The 18,186-nt window shown below is 39.3% G+C and overlaps 1 protein-coding gene across 3 annotated transcripts in view; it reads left to right on the top strand.

Annotated features, from left to right (window-relative positions):
- The window catches only part of LOC140459715 (zinc finger matrin-type protein 4-like), a 176,823-nt gene that overhangs the window by 30,305 nt on the left and 128,332 nt on the right, over nucleotides 1–18,186 (top strand). For all 3 annotated transcript variants that reach the window (XM_072554152.1, XM_072554153.1, XM_072554154.1), the window contains exon 3: nucleotides 6,622–6,711. In XM_072554152.1, coding sequence (XP_072410253.1) covers nucleotides 6,622–6,711 — 90 coding nt within the window. The remainder of the gene's footprint in view (nucleotides 1–6,621; nucleotides 6,712–18,186) is intronic.

Genomic DNA, 18,186 nt, shown 5'->3' with positions numbered 1-18,186 from the left:
ACATTGTAAAGATACAAATTTACAAATGTAGAGAAACGTGTAATATTTTGCCTGAGAGCAGAGTGAACGTGGAAGTGGAACATAATGCAAATCACAAGAGTTACAAGACTGCTTCATGGATCAGGTATGCTGTCTCTTGGCTTAGAGGTCAGTCTACCAACTAGACTCCTGAATTATGCCCAAGGTTTTGTGACAGCCTGTTACCAGTTTGAAATTGTTTTCTCAAATAACCCTTAGAAAGTCTGTTTTCCTCAAATGGTAGGGGCTGACTCATCCTCCAATGTTTTTATACCATGTGTGACGCATACTGCAGCAATTCTAGAATTTATTTCAAATGACAATGCCAGAAATATCCACCTTCATAGATTTTATAGGATTCTAATGCTCTCAAGTACTTTTCTTCCTGAAACAATGCTCCTTAATAATGCAGCAAAGGATGGCCACAACAAAATGGGTTTTGAAAATTGATTTCCAAATTTGTAACCTTTGCCCCTGGAAGGAAAATGGCAGAAGGTGCATGGGGACATCACCACCTGTGAGCCCTCCACTCCAAGCATCATCCTGTTTCAGACATAGATAACACTTCCACTCTTAACCCTGACCCAACCAAAATCTTCAAACTCTCTCCCTGACAGTCCTGTGAGAGCGCTTTCATCCAATGGACTAACGGAGTACTTTCTCCAGCAGCCAGATATAAGCAATCAATGCTGGCCTTGCTACTGTCACCCAGGTCTCCAACAGATAAATAAATCTACTACTACAAAGCATTTTAGCATTTTCAGAAGTCCATAACTTCAGAACAGTTGGATATAAATGTTGACTCACTTGATTGAGTCAAATTTACCAAATCCAGACAAATACTCAAATAGGCATTCATGAGGTAAAGATGGTGGGCATTCTCTATAAATATGTGACACTGATTTCCACTGTGATTGACGACCCAGCTTGCAAACTATTTGAAGAATGCTCTTATCCTATAATTACTACAACACAAGTAAAATTGCCAAAATGGGAAGTTGAAAACTATATTTCCTTCATAACAACAGTGATAAGATCTTTGAATTGTATTAGCTTTATCGTCACACATACTCAAATGAGTACAGTGAAAAGTTTGTAAGTTGCCACTTAGAATGTCATCTTAGGTACAAATGCACCTTTGTACAATCTTTAGTTGCAGACCAAAGAAATTATGAAAATAAGTTACATACAGCTATAAAAAATTGACCATCGAACTAGAAGCAAAGTTAAAAAGACAGATATCACAGTCTGTCTCCAAGGGCTTTCTGCAGCAGTTCAACATAGGGGACCTCCATGGGAGTCTGACCGCTAGCTGCTACCATGCTCTGCACTGAGCCTACCTGCTCCGGGTTGCTCGTCGCTGGTGTCCCCACTCCAGCTGCTTGCTGGTTGCTAGCATTCCCACTCTGGCAGCCAGCATGACCACCAACTTTGCTTCGGAGGCCAGGATCAGGTATACAAACCCAAGAGAAGGAGGAGAGATGGAGGGAAAAAAAAGAATGGGCAGAGCGGAGAAGTTCCGGTGGGAGTGTCCTATGCAGCTGCCATCTTATTGGGAAAAAAACAAATAGTTCAGCAGTACTTTATTAGCTGTAATGAGCTGAGGACTGCCCCAAGATTGGGAAAAGGACCTCAACCTGAATTGGCAGATTGGTAATAAAATTGGTGCTTTATTTCAGCACAGACTGAGCAACCTTGAAATTAAGTAGTGTGGCATGGATAAATGTCTCCTGTAAATTAAAATTTGAACAAAATTTTGGTTACAAGAAGAATTACTGCAAAACAATTGTTCACCTTGCAAAATTAAATACACCAAGTTGAAAATTTGGTTTGGAAGTTTTGTCAGTCATCATTGTGGGTTAGTGAGTTTTATGATCCAGGCTAATGGTAATATCTGACGAGTCTGATCTCGTAGTGAAATCTAGCTTTATCAGTCCTATTTATTTTGCGGTTTGGTAACCATGATAACCATAGTCTCACGAAGCTGCAAATGTTCCCTCCAACAAAAGAAAGCAAGGTTTTTAATTCTATGTGAATGAGACTGCAGATAATTTACATCCTTAAAGCAGATTGAAACGTTGTGAAATGACCAATGAAAGGTTGGAATATGGAAGACTAACTGAGATTGGTGAATTCATGGTAATATCAGATACAAATGAAGAAAGAGAGGAAAAGACTGATGAGATTAAGTGAGAAAAATTGTAGTTTCTAATTTGTAACCAAAGAATCACCAAGCCACAATTAATATGCTTATTGACTGGCAGTAATTAACACATTGTGAAGTGGTTACTGAGACTTGACTTATCTTTCAATGATGAATCTATTTTCGATCTACTGCACAAGCGTAGCTTCATGTTGCTCAATACATTTACATGATGAGACAGATACCAACTTTTTATGCAAAGCCTTTTATGCTTTTTATGCAAAGCTAACCGCAGTGCAGTGCACCCCAAACCTATTTTTCTTGATTTGTGCATTTACTCACACATCTGCTCCATGCCTTTGCATTGGAACATAAATCATAAAAAGTGCCTTCAACTTCACAGTTACTTTGACAGCAAACTAAGTGCTAAAACCGTACAAAATGTTTCCCATGAAATTACATTCTTCGGTGGTCAAATTTTGTGCTGGTCACCAAATAGGAGCTAACTGCACAGCCGGTGGAAGTTCCGTAGCCTGTTCTAAAAGTGCTGCCATATCACCAATTGTAGATTTAAGCACAAAAGACATCAGTGATTGTGAGTTTATGGTGCAGCCCCACAGTTTATCATTTTCATACTGTTACCAAGATATTCAGCATGATGAATGATAGAAGCATTCACAATCTTATAACCTGTTCTAGCATTCTGCAGTGCAAGGAGTGCAAGCATTTCTTTTGCTGTGATGAAAGAATGTTTAAACATAATGTGTTATGTTTACAATTTGCATAATTTGCTTTCATTTTCCACTGATTTGATTTTATTCTGCATCACTTGAACTCAATTGATTTATGTTGACAAAGCTGCAAGGATTTTTATGAGACTTAATAAAAAAATGAAATGCTATTTTATTTCACAATGTTGCAAGCTCTCCAGAAATATCAAAGGATTATTACAAACAAGCTCTCTGGCAATTTTTTTCCACCCTGAATTTAATAAGTAAGATTGACACATCTACAAAGGTGACTTTCTTGAATTGACTGAGGTGGAGGTGGATGGGGGGGTGGGGTGAGAGAAGCAGCTTCGTGATTTTATATGTCAATTACAAGCAACCTCTTGCATGGTGCAGTCACTGATATATTAGCCTTTTGGTTCTCAGTTCAGAATGAACTGTTAACTCTTCGTCATGCACATAAGCATGCAGCATCACTGAGGTAACCCTCAACACCCTAAGCATAAGAGCCTGTCTTTTGGAAAGCTTCCAAAATATTGGCAAGCATGCATTCTGCAAGTCTTTCCTGTTGGGACTGAAAATTCTCTGTATCTTGAATAACATAATCCTCAAATACATATGTATGAATTCCCACATGTTCCTTTTGCCCTGTATTGCTCATCCCAAAACTGTAAAAGGGTTTCCCTTGTCCTGAACTCCACTCTTTATTCACCAAATCGTCCATCACAGTTTTAACCATTTTTAGCCTGATGTCCGAACCAAACATCTTCATCTCCCTTTCATAATTTCCAAAGGATATTTCCTCCCATGCATCCTGGCCCACTCTTTGATTGCTTTCACTTTAAGTCTTTCCAACAGCACCTTCCTATGCAAGCACAAGAAATACAATGTCTGCCCTTTTATCTCATCATCACCAATGTTTCAAGGTGCCAAATGTACCTTCCAAATACAACAGCACTTTACTTGTAGTATACTGTTTTCAGCCATGTGGATACTGAGATGACAAAAACGTGTCATACATTGGTTATTGTGTAGCAAGAAGCTCAGCTCCTTAATCTGCAAAGTAGTGGACAAGAGTGTAGTGCTGGAAAAGCACAGCAGGTCAGGCAGCATCCGAGGAGCAGGAGAATCAAAGTATCGGGCATAAGCCCTTCATCCTGATGGCTGTTCTTTCACTATCTTTGGATCAGAATCCTGGAACTGCCTTCTAAACAGCACTGTGAGTACAGCAACAACCAGGAACTGCAGTTGTTGAGGGAGGCATTTCAACACTACTTTATCAAGAGCAGTTTGGGATGAGCAATAAGTTCTAGCCTTGCTGGTGGCACCTGTGTATGATGAGTAATTGTTAAAAGATCTATCTGTAATGATTGTAACAAGGTCAACCAACTGGACCTCACAGTTACGAATTCCCTGATTGTACCAGATTAACAGCACCTTTGCTGACATACAAGAAGAGTGGGCATCACTCTTGAACCTTAATCTGTGTGATGCTGAACTATAGTCAAGAACTGTTCATGCGTAATTAAAGGGTGACTTGGTGACAGGATCCCAGCCTCAGTGGAGTTATTTCAATATCATTGCTCCTGATTTGGTTTCCTGAGGAGTTGAAACACCATTTGAGTGACCAGTTTGGTTAGCTTTTCCATCCATCCTGCTATCATAACCCTGACCTTTTATTTGTCTGTCATTCTAAGTCTGAACTCTACTCTCTGTCTTTGGCTTCTAACAGTGTCCTGATGAAGTTCAAATTTTAGTTCAGTAGTCCCAAGTCATAAACTGTTGTTTTCAGTTTTTGCAAATGCTGTCTCCTGGTGATGATCCTGCCATTGCCATTCACACATCTAAACCCAACACTTCTTTCCTGATTTACCTAACAAACATCTCCTTTTTTCTTGCAACATCATCCCATTCATGTTTTCATCTTTTCTGTCTTCCATCATTACAGATTTTCCCTTTTTCCCTCTTCTCCTGTCTTTTCCTGCTTCTATTCTACCAGAAAACGTGCCAGAGCTCCGATTTTTTTCCCAGTCTGCCAAAAGGTCCTGAAACTGGCATGTTAACCTTGATTCTCCTTTTGTGGATGACGCCAGATGCAGAATATTTTCAGCATTTTCTATGTTCATTGCACATTTTATAAAAGCAGATTTAATAGAAGTGAAATACTTCATTCTTTGTAGCATTCTCAAACAAACTCTGAGCAGGGATCTTTCTTTTCGTCATTCAGGGGGTATGAGCTTCACTGGTTGGTCCAGCATTTATTGCTCATTACTAATGGCTGTGGAGAAACTGGTGATGAACCATCACCGTCAATGTTCTGCAGAGATTGTGAGGGAATGAGTTCCAGATTTTTAATCCAACACTAATGAAGGAACACCAGTAAAGCTCCAGAGTGAGATATTATGTGGCTTGGGGATAACTTGCAGGTGGTGGTGTTCCCAACCTTCTGCTGCACTGTTCTTCTGGATGGGTTGTGGGTTTATAAGGAGCCTTCATGAATTTCCACAGAGCATCTTGTCGATAATGATTTTATGAATATGTCTTCATGTATCATTTAAAGTCCAGTGAACTGTAATGTAGAATAATGGGAATTGTACCTTTACGTGACTTGCAGTTGTTGAGCATGGGCAGAAAGATCAAAATCATAATGATGTCAAAACACATGAAACCTGGATCTGTAGAGTTCCAGATAAAATTACCTCTCTTGCCATCCTCTCAATAGTTATTTTCAATAAAGCCCATTGTTCTGCACTCTAAAGAGTGTAGGTGTTCCATCACTGCAAGGGATTCACAAATGGTTTTCAGATTTCGGTAAGCATGGCACATAGAGATACAGTTGATCAAGCCAGTCCCATTATCTCAAAATCCTTTTCTGCTTTGGGAAATTATTACATCATCCAGTAGGTAGAATGAAACAGGTTTAGTGAAATAGCACAGGAGAACCTTTGCAGAGTTTTTAATTGAGTAACGAGTCATTGAAATTCTCGGAATCAGAACAAAGGAGATTGCAGTGTCATAGCCCAGAGAGTGTTCAGCATGATGAGTTTGCCACCAATGTGACCGATTTTATAAAGTTAAATCTTTGTAAAAGCCTTTAATGAACATCATTCTGCCTCCCTATTCTGCTCATTGATCGATGAAGTACTGATGTTACTAGCATGCTCAACTGACATAAAGAGGTAAACCAGTGCAGAAATCACAAATAAAACTATGTGCAAAACGCCCATCTTTTAACTGCATCTATCATCAAGTATATGATTTTCAGCAAATCTATTACTGTCAGGATATCACATTATAGCTTTATAAGACTTTGGTTAGGTTGCATTCAACTCTGGTTGCCACGTTACCGGAAAGATGGTGAGGTTTTGGAGAGGGAGCAGAAGAGGTTTACCGATTGCACTAGATGATATGAGCTCGAAGGAGAGACTAGAAAAACTCTGATTGTTTTCTCTGGAGTGGCAGAGGCTGAAGGTGTCAGGTTCTTTTCCCAAGGTTTCACACATGAGATGCAATTCACACACACCAACTTCGACAGACAGTTAAAGTTTATTAAAGCTTACACAAGCTAGGTGACCCCCCCATTGACTCTCTTTGCAGGCATGAGTTGGACTGAAGAGTCTGTTTCCATGCTGTAATAATTGGAAAATAGAATGGAGGAGTGCCGGAGGGATTTCATTTTTGCAAAGTGTTGTTTGAGAGGTTAAAGTGAATCTTTGTGACTTTTTTCCACAGAGCCGAAAACATGCCAGCAAGGTTCGACTTTACTACATGCTTCACCCAATTGATGGAGGATGTCCAGCAAAGAAGCTCAGATCTGAAAACGTAAGTAGTTTAACTTTGCGGCAAAAGTGTAGACAAAGATATTTGCCAAATTGGCGAAAGATCGATGACGTCAATTTGAAAAGGTTATCTGAAAAAAGGAACAGAGGAAGTTTGGGATGAGCTCAGGTCCTTGTAGTGGGCTATTTGGAAAATTCCACTCAGAACATGCAACATGCTCACTTCACTGGCCTGCAAGAGGTTTTACATACTACTGCATTGCAGTCTTTTGGAATTCATGCTTGGATCATTCATTTTGAAGTTCAGGTTTAAACATTTGTATGGCCATGTCATCAGGAATGAAATTGTATTATTACTTCAGCAATTCCACCCCTACCCCCCCAACTGCATGTTCCTTTTTTGAGCATGAAATAACATTTCCACCAAGACCATTTCTTTGCCTTGTGGGATGGTTTAATGATGTTTGCATAGTGCACATTGTATAAACGATAAGATTTTCATAGCTTTTGATTCAGAATCTTAGGACGTATGTGATCACGTGACCAAAGACATGGCCTTTTTAGGCTCCTTCTTGCACTTGATCATCGAATGCATGTTTATTGGACACAGCTTTTTTCTTAATAGGTGTCAGAAATTATTTCAGGACAGGAAAAAAATGACCTGTGGTGTGAAGTGCGCAAATACAACTGCGACTAGTATGTGACTCAGTCAGCAGTCTATGATTAACTATAATTGTCTGGATGTTGTTTCTGAGACCTCTGAAACCAAAGACCAACTAAACCATTAAATAACACAATTCTAGTCCATGCCAAAAATTAAACAAGAGGAAAGCACAGAATTCTACCATTGTGTGCTGATTTCATGCTACCAGTTCAACAATAATTAGCTTCCAGTTGGAATCAAACCTTCCCATCTTAATGTACGGATGACAAAATATTTGTAACACAATCGGTGAGCAAACAAAGATGTTCAGCAAATCTTGCATAAAATCTTGGTGCATTTCTCTTTATCAGTATGAACCTCAGGATAAAAGTTAATCCTCAAAGTTAGCAATAGTGAACACGGCTGTCAATTTGATTACATTGACAGAGCAACTGTTTGAGAAAGTGTTTCATCATTATGTCCTCAAGGACAGTGTGGGATGGGCAATAAATGCTGTGCAAACAGGCCATTTGATCCAACAAGTCCACACTGATCCTCCGAAGAGTAACCCACCCAGACTTAGTCCCTACATAATTACTGTACATTTATCCCCAACTAATGCACCTAACCTACACATTCCTGAAAACTATGGGTAATTTAGCACGGCCAATTCACCTAACCTGCACACCTTTGGATTGTGGGAGGAAACCGGAGCACTCGGAGGAAACCTACGCAGACATGGGGAGAATGTGCAAACTCCACACAGACAGTTGCCAGAGACTGGAATCAAACCTGCGTCCTTGGTGCTGTGAGGCAGCAGTGCTAAGGACAAAATTTTTTGATCCATTTTACAATATTTTCAGAGTATTCTTGTTCCCAGAAATATAACAGAAACTTCAAAGCTAGTGGAAGAACAAATGGGGTCAGTTATGTTCAAAAAGTCTGTTCTATCTCCCAAAGCCAAGCTCCAAACACATGTGCCTACAAAGTTTCTTAAAGAATATCCATTTGGACAGATCCAGTTGGTAAACCTAAAGTCAATTTCGAAATTTAGTAAATACATGGGCTGCAATGGGTATTCTCTGGTCATACAAACTCAGCTTGCATTTCCTGGAATTTACTTGGTTGGACGGTGAAGGAGGAATTCTTTATGGCAGTTGTCATTAGACAATAAATGCTGGTCTTGTTTTGGATGCTTACATTCCAAGAATGAATGTAAAAGTGACACTGTAGATGTGGAGGCAGGTTCAATCGAGGCATTCAAGAGGGCATTGATAGTTTTTCTGTACAATAGTGATGTACAGAGTTGTGTGGAAAAGGCAAGAGATCAGCACCATATAGTGCAGCCAGACTAGATAAGGGAGCTGGCTCAGGCATGTTGAGCTGAACGACCTCCTGTTTGTGTGATTCTGTTGGCGAAACTATTTGTCCTTTTGGAGAGCAAAGAATGTTGGAATGTAAGTTAGAAATTAGGGCCTGACATTTCAGGAGTGAAATTAGAAAACAACTCTTCATCTAAAAGGTGACAGACATTTGGGCCTCTTTTCCACAGATGGAACATGATGCCAGACCAGTTGCAGAACTTTAATCAAAAAAGAACATTTGTGCACAAAGGCTGCAAGTAATTATTTTGCACCTGTATATGCAAAGGAAAAATATACTGCCCCAATTCATCATAACAGAGGAGGCCACTGAGACCTGAACATAGAGAAAAAAGATCTATTGAAGAAGCTGGCAACGCTTATATTGATAAGCCCCTGGAACCAGATGGTCATAATTGGTCATAATTTTTCAATCCTTCTCAAATGCAGGAGTGATGTCAGGGCATTTGAGAATTGCAAATGTTACAACTTGATTCAAAAATAGGTTCAGTGGTAAGCTGTGCATTTACATGCCAGTGTAATCTTGGAAGTGGGCAACATTTTTGAAATAATAATTCAAGACCAAGTTATCAATCACTTGGACAAATGTGGAATAATTGAAGAAATCCAACATTGATTTGTCAAGGGCAAATCATATTTAACCAATCAGTCTGAGTTTCTTAATGACATAACAGAGAGGATTGATGAGTGCACTCCAGTTGTACATGGATTTCCAGTTGTTACTTGATAAAGAGTCATGTAACAAACTGTCAGTAAAGTTAAGGCCATGGGATTGAAGTTGACATAAGTGACAAATCTACAAATTGACTGAGCTTCCGGGATGGTAATTTGTGGTGAACAATTGCTTTATAAACAGGTGGAAAATGTAAACTGGAGATCTCCTGAAGAAGGGCTTATACCCGAAACGTCGATTCTCCTGCTCCTTTGATGCTGCCTGACCTGCTGCGCTTTTCCAGTGACATATTTTTCATCCCCAGTGGTCAGACATCTTTGTCTATATTGATGGCCTGTAACTTGGTGTACAGGGTACAATTTCACATGTTGCAGATAACTTGGAAGTATTGTCAACAAGGAGATGCCTATTCATAATTTCAAAAATACTTTGGAAGGCTGCTAAAACAGACAGACAAGTGGGAGATTGGAATTTAATGCAAAGAAGCTTGAAGTGTCTTAATTTGGTTGGAAAAATGAGGAGGGATAATGTAAAATGAAGGATGCAATTCTAACGATGGTGCAGGAAAGAAGGCCAGTAGAGTTTAAAAAAAAAACCCCACCGTGTTCAGACATTTATGATGGACATATCTTGGGGACAGGTAACAATTGAATCCAGTCCTTCTGACCTCGAGGTAGGGCCACCAGCACTGCATCAGGACCTCAGTGAATATGTGCACAAGTCATTGACAGTAGCAGAACAAATTGAGAAACTTGTTAATTAAGCATGAATTAAGGCTGACAAAAATAGGAATTGCTGGAAAAGCTCCGCATCTGCAAGTTCCAGTATCTGCAGTTCTTTAGATTTTATTATGAATAAGGACTACTGGGTTTGATAAATAGGATAAAGAGTACAAAAGTGAGGATGTTTTCTGCAAAAACGTATTGCGTCCATTTCTGGGCAGTACACCTAGGAGGGAGAGAGTGCAGAAAAAAACTTATGAGAGTGGGTCTGAGGAACTTTACCAACAGGGATAGATTAGAGAGTGGAAATTGACCTATTTGGAGAAGGAAAGATGAGAGAAGATTTGATGATATTTTCATAATCCTGGAGAGATCTAGATGAGTGAATAAGGAGAAAGTATTCCCTCTGGTGGAAGGGTTGAGGACCACTGGATACAGATGATAGGTGATTGGTCAAAGAAGCGATGATGACATCAGGAGAAACATTTCTTTGTGCAACAAATAGTTGGGATCTGGAATGATCTACTGAAGAGTCTGACAGAGGCATGTATCATCAAGGCCTTTGAAAGTACATTGAATAATTATACAAAGTAAAATGATTGTCAGGATTTAAGGAAAAAGATGGCGGAGAGGCATGAGATACATTGCTCCACCGCAGAGACAGCATGGCACGATGGTTCAAATGGCCTTCTTCTGTGCAATAGCTATTCTATGATTCTGTGGTTCTGTGTCCTTCTCAGAAGGCTTGCAGCCCAATTTCTTCATTCTTATCACATTCACATGGAGTGCTTGACAGATTGCACAGAAATCATAGTGTATAGTAGGCCAGAAAACACACCAGAATCAAGGTTGACAATGGAATTGGGCATTTTTCATCAGCCTATGCTCTGCACAGAGCTGAGCAATGCAGATTGAAGAAACTAACTATATCATTTCACCCACAATCGTATCGCTTTGTTGCCTGGGACATTATATCTCATCATTTCCACTTGTGGATAATGAATGGAGTCATAGGCACGAAGAGACAATGAATAGAGGACATAAAGAACTGATTCAGAAGTGAGAGAATCGAATTATGCTGTTCTCTCTGCTTATTACTGTGAAATGGATAGGTCCAGTAATGTGTTCTTGTCCAGATATTTTTTCCAATCCTACATAGCACTAGCTTCAGATCTTGATCAGGCATTTAAAAAATTCAGCACAATTAATGTCTTCTGGCCATTCTCATCAAAGTTATCAGCAAAAATATTGTCGTTAATGTTCAGCTCCTGTATCTTTTTCTTGGATTTGTTAATTCATAAGCAACTCAAATGTGATCAACAGCAACTGCAATTTAATCACCACTGACTGAGCTATGCTTTTATTTTAAGGGACTGGGCTGAAATCTGTAATTGCAGTCTCTTTTGTTCCAAGCTCTGTCAGCAGATATTGAAAATAGTATTCAGTAGCCAGGATGGATGCTGATAAAGATAGGCTTGTGACTTGGCATAGTGTGATTTCACAATTTGTCTTGCCCACAGAATGCATGGCTTCTTAGCTCTTTCAGTAATGATTCTTTTGTGTTGGAATTTTGATGTTGTGTTTTACTATTTTTTTGCATCCCTAAGATGTATTCCATTGTCTCATAATCCTGTCATCCTCGGTGACTTAAACTGCAGTGATGCAGTCAAGTGTCAGATTTACCACTTATAAAAAGGAAACTAATTTCCCTGGTTAAGAGGATTCTCAGTATTTGGAGTGAAAATCAGTCTTGTGCGACTTGTCAGTGGAGAGTGAGAATCTCCCTGAAGGTGCAGAAGTTGCACACTTTCAACCAGAGGTCAATGCATCGTTCTGCCAATGGGGAATACATTTGGCCTCACCAATGTTCAGTTGATGGAACGCAGGTGACCTTTTGCTATGAGTGTCTAGCATTGAAAGGAACGAGTACAATAAATTGCATGAACTTTCTGAAAATAGCCCCAAGTGCAAATAAAAGCTTTTTCCCAGACGCAAGGTGAACTCAGAGACAAGGACTGTTTCAGCTAACCGCACTCATATAAATGTGACAAGTTTTTATATTGGCCCTTCAATTTCCTGGGAAAGTATCCATGAGTAAGAATTTTAATCGACTTGTTATAATACATTTGGTATGGCCTTTGAACTGGGAGTTTCTTGCCCAGAAGCAGGGTTGCTGCCACTGTATCACAGAATCTGAACGAATCATCCTGTTTGGATGCATTGTGGCATTCCTCTAGAGTAAATGTGAGTTGAACCCAAGCCTTCTGATAATTTGTTTTCAGTCAGTTGCCTCAACATGTTCTGACACACTTCCATGGCCACCACACCCTCAGATGGGACTTGAACCGGGATTTTATAGCCCAGAGCTAGTGATGCTGCCAGTGTGCCACTCGGTAAGTTAAATGCGCAGACTGCCATTTCAACATTAACAGCCCAGCAATCGGGACATGGAGGCAGTATGTGATTTGTCTCAAATTGTCACAGCTGACGTATTCCACATTGCAATTTGCCTCACAAAAAGGGGTCCACACTTTCAATCTTGCATTGAGTTCAAAGAAAGTGCTCCATTCGAGGTGTTGATAAAAATTAAACCTGATGCGCAATGTCTTAGTCAGTAGCTAACGATGTGAGGACACATTTAGTGATGGGATTTGTGTTCCTACAATGCCATTCAACCTCAGGAGGTTGAAAAGGAGAATATTTGAATTGCTGAAGTCTCAATCAGGAAACATAAGTCAAGGGTTTGATAGAATACTCTCCACCTGCCTGGATGAGTGGAGATGTGACAACTCTCACGAAGCTCCATATCATTCCAATCAATGTAACCTACTTGAATGGCAGCCTATTCGCCACCTTTTTTTATCATTCACTCACCACCATTGACAAGATGCACTGCAGCAACCCTTTTTGGGAGCACCATTCAAACCCATGACCTCCAACACTTGGAAGGACATGGACCAACGGGTAGATTGGAGCACACCAACTGCAAGTTCCTTTCCAAGCCAGACACCATCCTGACATGGAAATGCATCACTGTTCCTTCAGCATTGCAAGGTCAAAATTCTGGTACTTCCTCCTAAACAGCATTCTGGGTCGACCTGCACAAGATGGACTGCAGCAGTGCAAGAATGATGTGGAGGTACCAGTGCTGGATGAGGGTGGACAAAGATAAAAATCACATAACACCAGATGATAGTCCAACAGGTTTATTTGGAAGTACAAGCTTTCGGAGTGCTGCTCCTTTGTCAGGTAGCTAGTGGGGCAGGATCATAGGACACAGAATTATAGTAAAAGATCAAAGTGTCATACAACTGATGCGATGTACTGAACAAATCTAGATTGCTGTTGAGTCTTTACTCAGAATGGGTTGTAGGTTTCAATTCATTAATATGTAAATCCCAGAACTTCTTTTGAGTCACATTCCCAAGATAAGTTAACGTTTCAAAAGAAAAGGTGACATCTCAGTTCAGACAACACATTAAAGGTGTGAGGTTAGAGTCTGTCTGCATTCCAACCTTAACTCAGACCGGTTCTATTTCCAAAGTAGGAATTGATAAAGTATCACATGGACTGACTGTCTGCAGACTGTATGCTTTTTGAATGAAATAAAATGTATCTCCAAATACAAATCTGCAAATTTGAACAAAATAGAATGAATAAAATACATTCTAAGTGACTAAAGATTTAACAGCAATCTAAGTTTGTTCAGTACATTGTATCAGTTGTATGACACTTTGGTCTTTTACTATAAATTCTGTATCCTGTGATCCTGCCCCATGAGCTACCTAATGAAGGAGCAGCACTCCGAAAGCTTGTACTTCCAAATAAACCTGTTGGACAATAACCTAGTGTTGTGTGATTTATAATGCAGCTCAAGAAAGCAGCTCAACACCAGCTTCTCAAAGGCATTTAGGAAAGGCCAATAAATGCTGGTTTTGTCAATGTTGTCCACATTCCATTGTCATGACATAGTGAGATAGAGCCATGGAAATCTAGCCCCACTATTCCCAGAGTCGTCACTAATATGAAAAATTTTGTCAATCTGCCCATAGTCCGCAACTTACTTGACTGACAAGTTAAAAGAAGATGTTCATCAGGATTCTGCATTGGACACTAATATAACTGTTTATTGCAAACAAATTGTGGTTTGGAAATATGCACTGCGACAGAGTCATAAAGCTATACAGCACGGAAGAAGACCCTTCAGTCCAACCAGTCCATGCTGACCATAATCACAAACTATACTAGTCCCACCTGCTTACACTTGGCACATATCCCTCCAAACATTTCTTATTCATGTACTTATCTAAATGTTCTTTAAACACTGAAACTGTACCCAAATCCACCACTTCCTCTGGAAGTTCATTTCACACAGGAACCACTCTATGTAAAAAAGATGTACCCTACATTTTTAAAAAAAATTCTCTTCTCACCTTAAAAATATGCTCCCTTGTCTTAAAATCCCCCACCCTAAGGAAAAGACATTGCCATTCACCTTGTCGATGCCCCTCATTATTGTATAAACCTCTATAAAGTCACCTTTCAATCTCCTTCGCTCCAGTGAAAAAAAGTCCAAGCCTAATCCACCCCCCCCTTTGTAACTCGAACTCCTGGACAACCACATGAAGGAACAAAAGTTGGATCCTCTCCCTTCAATATCCATAGCTCCACATGACAACATGCATTTTGCCACAGTAACTTGAAGTCTTGGAGTGAGTTGTAACAACCTCAGGTCACTGAGTGTTGAAATAATTTCATTCTGCAAATGTTTCGTGTAAAAAATTCAAGACCAGATTAGCATTGTACAGAGTCTGCATCACAAAAACTGGCCATTCAAAGCTGCAGATCAATGCTCGTGTTTATAATGTTCACAAATCACCTGCCCCATCAATGACCTCTCCCAACCTGCCGCCAGATTTTCTACTTCCTTCTCCTTGTACGTGCTTCAAGCCTTGCCAGATATATCTCTGTGCTGTCTACTCCACTCATTCGCTATGACAATAAGTTTCACTGAAACAAAATTTGGCTCTTGATATTTCTTTGACCTGTATGTGACTCCCTTATATTTATGTGTCCAGGTTATAGACTCCCAGGTAAGTAGTTGCATGTTCTCTACATCCATTCTCACAAAAAACCTTCAGTAAGCTTATTGCTTATTGCTTCTTGCATTTATCACACAGCATATTGTTTTCTCAGATGACTGATCTGCATTGCATGTAGAGATTCCTTTCACCTTTAACTTTGGCAGGTTATTGATGTTTCCAATGGGAACAAAGTCATGACGCATACTCCAGTGGAAAACTAGAAATAATATCAACAAAGGATACATTAAATGTTGGCTTTCATGATTTTAAATTGGGGTAACCTTAAGCCATGTGACTTAATTTGGAAAAAATTGCAAAGCAAAAAACAGATATTGCAGTATTCTATGCTGTTTATAATGAGTTCCTATCAAATTCTTCCATGAATTATTTGCAATGGTGTCATTAACACTGCTTAGAATAAGTGGGCTGAAGCTACTTTTGATTTAAATTGAGGAATTCATGCAAACATAATTTGATTAGATTAGATTACTTACAGTGTGGAAACAGGCCCTTCGGCCCAACAAGTTCACACCGACCCACCGAAGCGCAACCCACCCATACATTTACCCCTTACCTAACACTATGGGCAATTTAGCATGGCCAATTCACCTGACCTGCACATCTTTGGACTGTGGGAGGAAACCAGAGCACCCGGAGGAAACCCACGCAGACACAGGGAGAACGTGCAAACTCCAGACAGTCGCCTGACGAGGGAATTGAACCCAGGTCTCTGGTGCTGTGAGGCAGCAGACAGTGACATTGCTCAGAATTAAAACATTAAATCAGATAATATGCACAAAAAAGCACCAAACTTTTAATTTTAAAACTCGAGTGGTGTCAATAAAATATCTCAAAGCAAAGGACACTGATGTGGAAAATGATCAAGTGAAAACTTGAGCTCCACAATGCTTAAAAATATTTTTAAACAATTAACTTGGATTGTAAAGAATGCAATGGTCCCAATAAGGGAGTGAAACAAAGGGTCCTGCCTCATGATCTTTGGGCAATTACAAACAGGCATATTTTCACTGAGCAGAACAGAAAAATGTAATTTTCTTTCTCTGCATCACATTTATTATCGCGCCAGCAATTGGTCTGTGATGAACAGCATACAGCCGGTATCTTCGAGAAAGATGACAGTTTTCTAGAATGACCTGAAGGAAAATCCATAAGTTTTTGAGCTACCTGTTCATCTGGAAGCCAGTGCACTCACTGTCTCCAGATCCTCTTTTGCCTGGCAAATGTAAGGTTCACTGCAAATGCACGTGCATTGTACGTTATAAAACCATCATTTTTAACAAAATATTAAATGGGCACCAGATGCAAATGGAATCCTTTAGCAGTCCTAATAGATCTGACTGCAGTCATCATACTATTGTAATGTCTTTAATGAGCTGTTTTAATATCATTTGATGCTAGAATCAATTTATAATTTAAAAGGGCCCCTTTGCCAAGGACATCAGGCAGTACTGTACTGCTGTACAGAGTTCTCTTGTCAGTTAACGACCAACATCGGTTAACTGACTGATTTGTCAGCAAAAATTTAACAGTGGATCAGCAGATCAGTTGCTTCATTTCAAGCATCAATGATCAACCATATATCTAAACCAATCTGTTATTTTAAAACCTACCAGCCATCATTTCACAGGCACCAAAATGCCATGTTTCAGGACAACGTAGCTTGCTAGTCTTGGAGACAACGGAAATTTGTTCAGAATATATTATTTTATGCAAGAGCATTTATAAGAGTGATTCTTGAGTCTGTTTATGATTACCTAACGTCTCTTAGAAATACTGGAGTAACCTAACTCTATTGGAATAAAAATGTTAAATGAAGTGAAGCAAATTAAAGCAACATGCTAAATATTTTTCACAGATTTCACTTTGAAGCATGCAAAATATTAAACATTAGAGATAAATTAAATCCAGATTATTTCTGCAAAGTAAAGCAAGGAAATAGGACCAAGAGACATCAGTAGAATTCAGTGAATAATTAATGTGGAACAATTACTTCAGGAAAAATTACCTTTTTTGGCTAGCTAGGTTACTGTTGGAGAAGTCAGGCCTCTAAATCATACAGACAGAAATAAGGATATTGGTGCCAGAAAGGGAGAGCAACAGAGAGACAGATACAGTTGTTACTGTGGTGAAATAAAGTGTTTTTAGTAACAGAGGAATCTGTGATAGATGTGTGAAATAATTTACAAACAAGGCAAAAAGCAAGAATTTGGAGTTCACTCAAGCATAATTCGATCCCATGGTGGGAGAGTTAATGCATGAAAGAGATCTGCTTTGATGGGCCAAGTGATTTCTTCTTATCTCTGATTCTCAAAGTTCTGGATTTAATTATTCTTAGGAATATTAACAACTTGAACACATCAATTAAAGAACAACTTAAAGCAGAACTGTGGCTACTATTTTTCTTACTCAGTGGAATTGATGCTATTTTATTTTACAAAATGCAAAGAGGACAGTAGTGATTAAAATCAAGGGAGCATAATGGTGTCAGATAGATGAATATTACATCACGTACAACGTGGTGAAATAATTCCGTTCAAAACCTAATATAATTTTGATCTTACAACATTTCCTAGAAACATACAAAGTTCATAATGATAGAATACATAATTTCAAAGTTTATAGTTTTTTCTGACAGATTTGAATTGGAACTGAAACAGAAACTTAGGCTAAGTGAAATGAATCCAAACTTTTTGGTTTCTAGGTAAACTAAAACCGGAATGGCAAGAGAAATTTAAGGTTTCAGAGGAGCCTGACATGAGTTTAATGCAGATAAAAAAAAACACAGAGCCTTTAAAACTCAGATCTGAATGGTGCAGTACAAACTGAATCCCAGATCTGAGTAAAGGCAAATATACAGTTGGTGCAGTTGTTTCAGTTTGTTGGGTGATAAGATGACTTAATTCACACCATCGACACGTTCAAAGCAGAATTGAGCTTTTGCTTGCATGCAGCATTTTGGTGAAGACCGTATCTGCGAACTGGGGTTGTTTGAC

This window comes from Chiloscyllium punctatum, chromosome 35 (assembly GCF_047496795.1).
Source record: "Chiloscyllium punctatum isolate Juve2018m chromosome 35, sChiPun1.3, whole genome shotgun sequence".
NCBI lineage: Eukaryota > Metazoa > Chordata > Chondrichthyes > Orectolobiformes > Hemiscylliidae > Chiloscyllium > Chiloscyllium punctatum.
The sequence above is the reverse complement of the archived record's forward strand: the minus strand, read 5'-3'. Positions and strand labels throughout refer to the sequence as shown.